The sequence below is a fragment of the Molossus molossus genome, unplaced genomic scaffold (assembly GCF_014108415.1).
Source record: "Molossus molossus isolate mMolMol1 unplaced genomic scaffold, mMolMol1.p scaffold_m16_p_20, whole genome shotgun sequence".
Taxonomy (NCBI): Eukaryota; Metazoa; Chordata; class Mammalia; order Chiroptera; family Molossidae; genus Molossus; species Molossus molossus.
In genome coordinates this window covers 40,602,899-40,615,468 of record NW_023425356.1, presented here as the reverse complement: position 1 = coordinate 40,615,468, position 12,570 = coordinate 40,602,899, and the positions used below count along the sequence as shown (strand labels likewise).

Sequence of the window (12,570 nt, the reverse complement as noted above, 5' to 3'; positions counted from 1 at the left end):
TTTGTTTTTACCATCATTATATCCAATGTTCCTATTACACTAAAATTTGAAAAAGGGATCTTAGCTAAGAAACAGAGTAAAATAATAGCTTACTTAAAAAAAAAAAGACTAAGATAATATGGTTTCCACCAAGAAAGTGAATGTGATACTTCGTGTTCTACAACATTGTCCTAATATTGTTGCACTATTTTAAAAGAATGATAATTGTATGCATGAATATCTGAGATAATTTTAAACTAAATATTTTTTCTTTTTATTGAATTTTAAAACCTATTTTTGGTTTATTTTTGATGTCTTTTGCTCCCATTATCCTGATTAAGCCAGAGTTGGATATAGTTGTGCATACAAACTGACTCATTTGAAAATATCTTTTGTTTACCAACCCTTTAAAGTCTATGCTGACATTCCTACTGTTTACAGTAATATTTACAACATGAAGTTAACAAAATTTTGAATTGATTCTCTTCCATGTTTCCAGCATTGCTCAGAGAATAGTCAGCCTGTGTTCCTATTTCCACATACTTTGTTAGTGTAGTATTTTAAGGACCGAAATGAATTTATTTTACAGTAATTTTATAGAGATTATAAGGGGCTCCCTATTCATCAACTCAATTTATTTTATTTATTCATTTATTTTTTATCCTCACCTGAGAACATTTTTGCATTTTATCCTCAGAGAGAGTGGGTGGGAGAGAGGAAGGGGGAGAGAGAGAGAAAGAGAGACATTGAAGTGAGAGAGACACATCGAGTGGCTGCCACCCACACGACCCCGACCAGGGCTGGGAACAAACTGCAACCAAGGTACGTGCCCTTAGCGGAGACCGAACCTGGGACTCTCTGGTCCATGGACCAACACTCTAACCACTGAGCCAAACTGGCCAGGGCAACTCCATTTATTTTAATGTATTATTTAGCAGCAGAAGATCCCATCGTTTCAAACGGGTAATTTCTAATTTTCTCGCTGAGATGTTGAGCATCACGTTTTCCCCTGTGGACTCTGTCAGTTGGTGTGCACACAGAACGCTTGGCAGATGATTAGCACTTAGTATCAGTCATTTGACAAGTTGGGCCATATTTCTCAACAGCTGTTTTACCATAGGGGACTTTCTGAGCAGCAAGGCAACTAACAGTGCCATATGATGTCAGTGAATAAGTTGCAACCAACTCATCATAATAAGGACCACTTGTTTGTCCTCACATGAAATCAGTTGGCAGTGGTGTCTTCAATAAAGCTGTACATTACCTAAAGCAGCTGAAATTAATAGAAAGGTTTTTGTTTTGTTTTGTTTTGTTTTTTTAAACTCTAAAGGAAATTAAAATAGGCTCAAGAGCCCTGGCTGGTTTGGCTCAGCGGTTAGAGCATCGGCCTGCAGTCCAGAGAGATCCAGGTTCGGTTCCCACTAAGGTCACGTACCTTGGTTACGGTTTGTCCCTGGCCCTGATTGGGTCGTGCGGGTGGCAACCAGTCGATGTGTCCCTTTTGCATTGATGTTTCTCTCTCTCTCTCTCCCTCCCACTCTATCTGAACAAAAAATGGAAAAATGTCCTCGGGTGAGGATTAAATAAATAAATAAATAAAATAAAATAGGCTCATGATCCTTAGGTCCCTTTCTTTGAATGTCTATTATGGAAAACTCATAACACATTTTCCTTCAGAAATAATGGAATAAGTGTCACTGTTGAGACCCCTACATTTGTACCCACAGTCCTTTGTAACCCTTATGAAACTGAGCCGTAGTCACTAGCAGAATACAACACTGTTTCAATGAAGATGTCTTTTTTCTTTTTCCTTACTTTCCTTTGAGTCCTTGCAGGTTCTGCTCAATGAGGAGTACATTTGGTAGCAACAGGGACATACCTCATTGCCAAACCAGGAGAGGCCCCAGTGATCTAGGGAATACGGTATAGCTAGCATTCTGTCCTTGCTCCGATACCTAGGTGTATGCTGAAACTCAGGTGCATGTTGGGTGCCCTGGTATAATCCTGGGGATGCTTTTCCTTCACTCCCATCTTCTGCTTCTGTTTAACTGCTGCTATTTGTACAGTGGTGACAATGATGGCATCTGATAGAACTGCAAAGGGGATGACATACGCTCATGTATTTGAAGCATCTGGGCATGGAGAACATGTCCAATAAATGGCAATGTTATTATTTTATCCTGTGGGTCTAATCCAAATTGCTTATTATTTATGCACACATGAGTCACTTCAGTACTTAGTATCATTCACCATTTAATCCTGCCATCCTCCCCCTTAGGAGATTTTAGCTGAACTATCGGCTTCCACGCTCTGTTTATGTATTTCTGTGTACATGTTATGTATTTCATATTAAGGATTTCTGTTTCCGTCTGTCTCCCTCGCCGGCCATGCGCGCTTGGAGGGTGAGGACCACGTTTACTCACATCTGTGTCTGCAGCAGCGAGCACTTTGGCTGGGACACTGCTGGGCTGAGCGTGTCTGTCGGCTGAGGTCAGCTCCTCCTGTCTGTCTTCCCAGAGGCCATCAGAAAGGACATGTCTTTCTTAATTGAACCTGAATGGTGTTTAGGGGAGAAGATTGAGTCATTCGTTCACTTCCTCAGTATTTGCTGAGCATCTACCGTGGTTCACTCAGTGAACAAAACCGAGGTCCGTGTCCTCATAGGGCTTTTACAGAGTTACTTCAGGGCCACTCTCTAGTGACTAAACACCACTGGGCGTGCAGCATGTTACTGAGTTGTATTTCAGAGCAGTCCCCGGGGGTGTGTATCATAGAACATGCATTTAAGATATGGACTCATGGTTAAGTTCATGCTCAGATCAGAGCCTCTATTATTGCACATTGATCTTAACGAACACCCGGCAGTTCCCACGCTGGTGTTCAGTGTGACCCGCATCCTGGATCGGCTGCTGATGGGGTTTGTCATTCAACATTTTCAGACTTCCAGCAGCGGAAGGCACTCTGTTCGCATCACCGGCCTCAGTACTATTGATTTCCGGGCTGGTTTTTCCCGAAAGCCCACCCTGGACTTCAAAAAAACAGTCAGCAGACCAGTGCAAGGTTTGTACGTGCATGTTTCTTAAACTGGTGTAATGGATATCCCAGTGAAAATCTTTCAGCATGTCTGTGATTCTATGATTCTGTTCTAGTCAATAAAACTGGGAAACACAGCATCTTTGACCATGGTTGCGCTCTTGGCCTAGTCGTGGCTTTTTAGCGTGTAGTCCCAAGACCAGTGATACTGAAATTGCTTCGGGAGATGGTCAAAAATGGAGATTCCTGGGCCGGGCCCCGGAGCTCCTGCAGCAGACCCACAGGAGACGGGGCTGGGCATCTGTACTTCCAGGAGGACCCCAGTTGATTCCTGTACTTACTAAACTTTGAATCTACTGACCTAGATCTTGAGTCTTTCTTTTACATCTATAAATTGTCTTGTTATCAAGGTGAAAAGGTAGATTGTATGTGTGTGTATATGGCTAAACAATTAAAGATAGTATGTATCATTCTATGTTGAAGGATGAAATTATTGCTGACTTTTAAAGCTTGTTCTTCCTCTTATTTTATTTATGCATGATTTATTTATTTTATTTATGCATGATTATTTATAGTTTTAGAGCTATAAAAAAAAAGCTCAATCCTACTATGACTCCTTACATTTCTTTTCCTGGTGGTTCTTTTATTTTTATTGCTGCACTTATAGGAAGGATACAAATAGTGAACTTTAAAAATCTTCATGTAATCAAACATCATAGAACACAATATTCACAATTCTAATTTTTCTATATATAAACATAGTTAATAGACTACAAAATAATCACGTAATGATTTCCTAAGTATGTCTGGTCACGAATAAACTGTTTTATGTAGAAAAGATTCTAGAACTTGGCCACAATTTGTACTTACGGTCGTATGTTACTTGAAAACAATAACAGAGTCTTTCTCTTATAGGAATACCTACCTATGTGCTTCTGAATACTTCTGGAATTTCCGTCCCAGCGAGAGTAGATCGCCTTGAACTTCTGAGTATCTCAGGCAGTTCTCTTAAGACTATTCCTGTGAAATATTACCCAGATCGAAAACCTTATGGCATATGGAATATTTCTGACTTTATACCACCAAATGAAGCTTTCTTTCTCAAAGTAGCAGGTTATGATAAGGACGATTATCTCTTCCAGAGAGTATCAAGTGTTTCCTTCTCTAGTATCATCCCAGGTGAGACATTATTTTATTTGACACTGAAGTATTGATTGCTTGGGGTGCGGGCAGGGGGGGCGATGTGGTCCTGTAGGTAAAGAATAGATTTTAAAATTAAAAATAGTATTCTTATGCCCTGGCTGGTTTGGCTCAGTGTTTGGAGCATCAGCCCACAGACCGAAGGGTTGCAGGTTTGATTTCCAGTCAAGGGCACATACCTGGGTTGCAGGTCCCATTCCTGGGGGAGAGGGGTTCATGCAGGAGGCAACCATTCATTGTGTCTCTCTCACATAGATGTTTCTCTCTCCCTCCCTTCCATTATCTAAAAATCAGTGGAATAGTATCCTCACATTGTTATTGAGTTACCAAATTGATGAGCATTCATACACAGATCACGCAACTTTTAAATTTTCTTCACTATGAAATAGCACATCCAGAGTTTCACGCTAAGTCTCACTGATTGTAGATCTGATCATTTTGGTTATGTCAATCAATGTAAGAAGCCAAAGCGGGAGACTCTAGTGCTCTTATTTCCCCTCCAGAGCTGGCTCTGTGTGTTTCATCTTCGAATGATCTGTCGAAATGGACGAAATGTTTGTGTCCAGTTGTCAGAAAACCACTTTGTCGGCAGTAGTTTACTGTAAACAATTGGTGATGACTCTGCCTTTATTTAGTGAGTTGGTTTGTTAGTTACTAGTGAACTAGCTACTTATATGTTTGCTATTATCTAGAGATGAGGTCACAGCTTGGAGATTATTTGGAAATATCAGGTAGTTTACTGGTTTGTCTATACTTGTGCTGTTTCTTAAGGCTGATGACCGGACTCTGATCGAAACCTTAGAACTGTAGACAAAGGTATAGGATTGTTTCTAATACTGTACCATCGGATGGAGGAACATTTATCATATTTATCATTTATACATGAGGCCATGATTTGGGAAGTTCAGGAACTCTGTAGCTGTTGTTTACAGTTGTAAACTGATGAGAATAGCGCCAACATCAGTGTTCCTCATTTACAATGTTCAAAGTTGGTTGTTTCAGCCCGTGAGTTGAATACTTTAAAATCTATTGGATTCTTAAAAAATAAGCTTTTCCGTTGTTTGTAGAAAAATAATCACCCTACAAATTCAATTGTAAGGTGTGGGTTCTGTTCACATATTTATATTTTGAAATCAAAATGTTTTCTACAATTGCTAATGTATTGTAACTAATGTGGTAGTTTTTTGTTTTTTTTTTTCCTCGATCTTGGTAGTATAAAAAAATATTACATCTTAAAATCAATGGAGTCTTAGATTCCACGAATACTTTAGTAAGGGTTCAGGAAGACATTGAAATTAATAAGCCTTGAACACAGAAAGATCAAGTGATTTTCAGTGACTTAGATCGATTGGAATACAGAAGATTTACTTAAGGATGAAGCTTTTTGAATGGCTTGACAGGAAGTACTGAATATCATCGTAACCTTCTCACCCGTGTTCTTCTTTCCCTAGATGCTCCCAAAGTTACGATGCCTAAGAGGACGCCGGGATACTACCTGCAGCCAGGCCAAATCCCCTGCTCCGTGGAAAGTCTTTTGCCCTTTACCTTGAGCTTTGCTAGGAATGGAATCGCTCTCGGCGTAGACCAGTATTTAAAGTGGGTACATGTTTCTATTGATGAGTTATAGCATTAAACATCTAAATACAAATAATACTTATTTAGAAAAGATACTTATTTTCATGTGCTTTTTATTGGAAACCCTCATGTATTCGCTCTGTAGCCTCGGAACTTAGCAGTGAGCAGAACGGACACAGCTCTGTGTTCTTGGTGGAGCTTGTACTGTGATGGAGAAAGACAGAAAAGAGATGACAAATGTAATTTTTTAATATAATAAATGCTAGAGTACCTTCAGAGTTGACTTGGGTTCTGTAGAATCTGACTTTTATACAATTCAAGGGCCCCTAGGTAAATCAAATAATACAAAATTATGGATACAAAGTTAGGTACCAAACCTTGGAAGGGTCCTTGCAAATGAGAGGCCCTGCAGCTTCCGTTGTACTGACTTCCGGGCACACATGTCTCTGAATCGGACTGAAAGTGTTACTATGATAAGTGAATCTGACCGGTGTTAAGGCACAATGTGGAACGGGTTCATTGGGACAAGTAATGCTGGTAGGTTGGGTGCATGTGGTTTTGGCCAAATTGCAATTTTAAAATTCAGGATAAGGGGCATTTGTGCAAAGACCTGAACATGGTGAGAGAGACGTGTGCAGATATCAGGGGTGCGTGTGCACACACTGGGACCAGCAAGTGCACATGTCCGGAGGCTGGAGTGAGCAGGCCTGTGGGGAGAAGGGCAGGAAGAGGCCAGTGTGGCTGCAGCCCAGTGAGCCAGGAGGAGACGAGCAGAAGATGAGGTCGGGAAAAGTGGCGTGTGCCGGGGTGGGGTGACAGGTGGAGCGCACACCTGTGCCGTCTGTGTGGTCACTGAATGCACTAGAGGGCAAAAGTAGGTTTGCGGTTGTGAGTACGTGAAACACAGAGTTTATTCTTATATTATTATTTATTAATGATTGTGTTATTTTTCATTCGAACAACTGTAAACTTTGCCCCACCCTGTATAACAGGGGGAGTGGGCTGGAGGGTGCTGACTGTCCTTGTGAAGATGGGTAGCTTTTATTTTTTAGTCCTCACCCAAGGATATTTTTCCATTTATTTTCAGATAGAGTGGGAGGGAGGAAGAGAGAGAGAGAGAGAGAGGGAGTAACATTGATGTGAGAGAGACACATCTAGTGGTTACCTCCCACACAACCCCAACCAGGGCTGGGACCAACCGCAACCAAGGTATGTGCCTTTGACCGGAATCAAACTCGCAACTCTTTGGTCCACACATCGATGCTCTAATGGCTGAGCCGAACCAGCCAGGGCAGGATGGGTAACTGTTTTAGACAAATATAAGTAACCTAATACAAATTAAGTAGATCTTGAAAACCAGAGGATGATTTCTGGAAAATGTTTTTTTGCTTGTTTGTTTTTTAGCTTACTGTGAAACCAACTACCTTTGGGGAAAATTTCTAGGATTTATTTTACAAAACTTTCATACTGCTAATTCAATAAACAACTTCCGTCGATGTTACATATTTGACAGTCTTCGTTTCTACAGCCTCCTTATGGGGTGGTCATTTTAAGTCCAAACTCTGGCAGACATGTTCCTTTTAAATTTAGAAACGTTTCCATTCTACAAAGATTGCGCTGCTTTATTTCCTGCCACTTTGTTCTCACGTCGTATATCGTGATGATTTACTTTGCTCCATATTTAATAACTGTAAATCAAACCTCACTGACCAGGATATCAAATGATGAAGCTACATAACTGACTGATGACATCAAACCATTCTGCTTCATGTTTAAATAGTAACATGTCTCGAAGACATGGGGTTCTTTATAAACATGAATTCCACGCAGTTTCTGGGAGGTAAGCCACAAAAATGCTCTCTCTCATTGATCCAGCTCTGTGATGCGGAGATGTCGCATGCTTTGCTGACATGTATTAAAGCTTTGTGGATGCGAGAGGCTACAGCAGAATTAGGTGTGGGTGATGATGGATTGATACTCTAGCCCTGATTCACTTGCACATCTCTGGACTGGATTTCATAATAGCTTGAGACATGTGACTGAATCTTTGTTCTGTGAATCACTGTGGTCACTAGGGGAACGTAAGATAGTTTGCATTAACAGCGGAACACATTTTTATTTGACATGTTCCTTCCCCTGTTGCAAAAGCCATCCCTTCAAAATGTTTTCTTGTGGCCAGACTGTCTCAGTGTCAACTGAGAAGGAAGGCTCCATGAAAGAAACAACTATTTTCATGTAATATTTCATAAATAAGAGAGGAACTGGAATAGCTGTAAAGAATATTATTCAACTAATCTGTATGCTCGTTATGTGCCCTTGAACACATTCTTTGTCCTTCTTTTCTGGATCTCAAATCCCTTTTTATAATGAGGGAGTTGGGACTAGGAGAACTGTCACTTTCTGTTCTAAATGTCCACGTGTAACGTTTTTGATGAATCCTGATATATGTTCTGTCTGAAGTGGGCCCTGCAGAGGACACAAACGACGTATGTATTTTCAATGTCTGCCTTTCGGGAACTTGCCTGTGCCTCCTACACAATGACATTTATAAACCTGGGCTTGATATACTGCTATTAAGCGTTCAAGATACAGCTGAGGTGATCAGTACAGCATGAAGTCAGGACATACTCTGTTTTCTTCTGACTGTGACAGTCATGGCCACCGGAAAGGAGATGACAGTAACCGAACATTCTCAGTTACTAAGATATATGGAGCAATGAGATTGCTGAGTTTCTGACTGTTCTGATGATCGGAACCCATGTCATAACTGTCTCTTCCCAGCTCTAGGTTAGTGCTGGCAGGTTACTCCTTCGCGGATGTTTGGTGACGAGATGGTTTTCTCGGATGGCAAGAGGTCTGGCATTACTACTGGGGCGCATTCTTAACTCAGTTTCTGACTTCAGTGGGAGGTGTCTTGATCCTGCAACAAGATTTCCATCTCATCCGTATCTTGAATGTTTAAAATGCTTATAAATAACTACGGATGGTCGTAAGAAAAACTTATGAAAATATTTATGCATTTCAATCATATTTTAAGACAAAACACTGTTTGTTTTATGGCTTATTGGAATCTTTGAAATAACGATTGAAGTTCTATCACTCAGACATTTCCAGAAAGTGAGAAATAATTTGGAGAGTTTTAGAGAACAATATAAATATTTATTAATTGAATCCGTATACAATATAGCAAAGGGATTTTTTTTTTTTTACCTAAATGACCAATGTGACTATGAAACATACTATTTTTATTTTTTAAATCTTCACATAGATTGAACCAGATGTGGTATGTAGCCTTATATGGAAATTCTACACAAGGAAGTTGAAGAGTATTGATCTTTTTTAGAAAAGTCTGTTTTCTTACCTTCACACTGGTTGAATTGCTTGATCGAAGAATCTCACTGAGGATGACCAGAAGCTGGAGACGATGAGGAGGAAGGGAAAATGGAAGAAGCATTTCTCTACTAGCTCCTCATCTTCTATTTCGTCATAGCCAGAAAATACTTCACTAAAGACATGTATAGACTCTTACTTATTGTCTTTGTTCAGAACAGAGAAGCTTAACTTTCTCCTTCAGCTGTAGAAGTTGTGCCCTTTTAAGCTAGAAAAAAACTCTGAAGCATAATCAGTCTCTTTCCTTTACGAATGAAGACTTCCGGACACACAGAGGAGTCGCTGCGTTCGGCTCGGTCTTGTTTTTTCTGGTAACCACAGATGTGTCTGTTTTCTTACCCCAGAGAATCTGCCAGTGTGAACTGGGACATTGAAAAGGTCACTTTGTCCGACGAAGGCTCCTACGAGTGCATCGCTGTCAGCAGTGCAGGGACTGGACGGGCACAGACGTTTTTCGATGTGTCAGGTACTGTCACTCATTGCTTTGCGGTCTGAGTGTGAATCTGCTCACACTCATGGAAATGGACAGTTTGCTTATCCCGGCCTCACCGCGGATCGGCTGCGGGACCTTCCTCCAGCCGGTTGCTTAAGGACTCGGGGTCGTGGTTTCCCTATGATACAATGAGGCTACTAACAGTAACAGTATCTCGTGGCGAAACTGTGAGGATTAAATAAGATCGATAATGTAACACACTTAAAAGAGAGCCTGACACGAAGGCATTCGCTGCTGTTGTTATTGTGTGATTGTTGTTGTTGTCATCATTATTGTAGAGGCTCAATAAATCACTTTTGGAATGGCTGTATAGCATTTTTCCTTTGAAAAAATGAAACTGAAGAAAAGGAAAGGAGCTGTTCTGATAATATTAAGGTTAAACTTTCTGTTTTCTTTTCCCATATTCATAATGAGCAGAGCGCTTTCATGAATGAATCCTGACATCGAAATTGAAGACAGCAGTGAAAGGGATCACATTTAAGAAGCACAGGACCACCCTGGCCGGTTTGGCTCAGCAGTTAGAGCATTGGCCCACAGACCAGAGTCACGGATTCAATTCTGGTCAAGGGCACGTACCTCAGTTGTGATTTGGTCCCCAGCCCTGGTTGCCTGTGGGAAGCAACCAATGTGTCTCTCTCACATCGATGTTTCTCTCTCTCTCTCTCTCTCTCTCTCTCTCTCTCTCTCTCTCCCACTCTATCTGAAAATCAATGAAAAAATATGCTCGGGTGAGGATAAAAAAAAAAAGAAACATAGGTTCTCAGTGGCTACAATACTGGTATTAAGAAGGGCCGAAGACATGCTCATTATTTCATTATTTTACATTTACATAGTGTGTTCCTATGAATGAATGGGAGGCAAGGCTCTGATTATTTTTATTAGGCAGAATAGCTTTTAATGAAAAAATTATTTTCTATCTAATCTCCCAGAATTCTTAGGAAACAAAAAAACTCAAACAACTACCATGTATAAGCAATGACCAGAATGTAAGCCACCTACCAGCACACATTAGAATTCATTGCATTGTTTTGCCTCAGTTATTTCTGGCCTGCCTTGCAGACGCGTGTTGCTGAGTGTTAACAGTGAGCCTGTTCTGACCTATCTGTGGCCACTGAGTGTCTAGCGATGTCTGTACCTGCCTGTAGCATCGGTGTGCATTTTCTGGAGACCGTCTCGGACCAAGGAAGCTTGATAATCGCAGGGCCGTTTGGAAGGCGAGCATTTCTGCTTGTTATCAGTAAATCCGAGCCGCACTTGAACACAGAGGCGTGCAAGCATGTTCTCCTTGCAGTAAATTATTTGTATTCCCTTCTTCTTAGAAAAATAAAGTTTGTCCTCTGGAACAATTTAGCAAGTTGACATGCCTCATAAAGTATTCCTTTTTTTTTTTCATCTTCAGTAATTATGCAAAGCATTGGAATTGTGTCAACATTCCTCAGCTTCTGGGAAAACAGACCCTCGAGGGCTGGAGTTGTTTTCCCAGCGATATTAATTCAGAGAAGGACGGCAGGGACAGAGGGCCGAGTGAGTTGATTCAGACAGCGCACATAAATAACGGGGAAGTACCAGTAAGAACTTATGAACTGACTGTGAAGAATTTGGCTCTCTGGTGTCAGCAACTTCTGTATGCGTGTCCTACACAGGCCCTTCTGGTGCGAATCCGTGCCAGCCAAGCAGTGGTATCGCTAGGAAATTGGGCTGTGCCTCAGCCAATTGTCAGGAGCGATGTCCCACTCAGTCCATTATGAAAGAAGGCAAGAGTGTTGGCAGTAGTGACAGTGACCAGAACCGCGGAGGTAACAGGCAGGTGCTCCTTTGGGCTCGAGAGAGTGGACCTTGCCTTCTGGGCTGACTGTCGCTTCACCTGCCAGCCTCAAGCCCGCACCGCGTCTGAGTCTCCCCCAGGCTGGTCCCAGCTCAGCCACCTGCCTGCAGCTGCTCACCCCCCCGGGGGTCAGACGCCAAGTCACAGGACAGGCAGCGCTTACATGTTGGACGGGGGCGTTAGGAAACGTGGCGTTGTAGGATTGTGATGTTTTTCTATCACTGTGGACATCATTGCACAAAATCCAGGAGCACCCAGAAAAGCTCAAGTTCTCCCAATAGGGTACCTCAATTTTCTTCAGTGTTTTCTTGTAGCTGACATGTTTTAAGGATTTTTGGTCCATTGAAAATATTGGTTATTAATTGTTTTAAATGTAAAAAGCATTATACGTCTCTTTAATTGCATATCTGTACATAGAAGCTAATGAATAAGACTGCAGAGGCAGGGAAAAAATTATTTTCAAGTGATAGTTGGTAGTTTGGTACTATTCCAAGGTGGTGTTCATTTTCTCTACTGAATTTTCTTCATTAACATAATCCCCCCTCACCAATGCACGCGTGCACACATACACACACGCACACCTAAAATTCTGGGTTTACGTAAAATACAGAAAAGAGAAAACTTGTCAGGAGCATGTCAGTGACAGACAATCTTAAATTATAATTACAGGAATCTCTTTTAGAACAAGGTCATATTTGGAAATAATATTATACTACCTCATCATTTTATAGCTAAAGAAACTGAACCCCAGAGCAGACAAGTGGCCCGTTGATGATCAGATGGGCAGGTAGTGGGACGTGGCCTCCTGGCCTCCCGACTCTCAGTCCAGTGATCTTGACCTAATGTCACAAGGCCTCTGGTCCCCTATTCCTACCTTAGTCATTGTTTCACTGAGGAGTGACTGCCCCTCACCCTCCTAGGACCATTTCTGGTAATTGGTCATCTTGACCTCTTTTGTAAACTGTTGTAATTCTTTTCCATCATCGCCCCATCACCACCAACTTTATTTATGTATGAATAAATATATACTTCAGCATGCATAATATTTATTATCTGTAGGTATTTATGCAGTGGT

General features: G+C 41.2%; 1 protein-coding gene across 1 annotated transcript in view; it reads left to right on the top strand.

Moving 5' to 3' along the window:
- HMCN1 (hemicentin 1) overlaps window positions 1–12,570 on the top strand; it is a 427,446-nt gene that overhangs the window by 169,651 nt on the left and 245,225 nt on the right. The window contains exons 7-10 of the mRNA XM_036272178.1: window positions 2,919–3,039; window positions 3,928–4,191; window positions 5,664–5,808; window positions 9,522–9,643. Of these exons, the coding sequence (XP_036128071.1) occupies window positions 2,919–3,039; window positions 3,928–4,191; window positions 5,664–5,808; window positions 9,522–9,643 (652 nt within the window). The remainder of the gene's footprint in view (window positions 1–2,918; window positions 3,040–3,927; window positions 4,192–5,663; window positions 5,809–9,521; window positions 9,644–12,570) is intronic.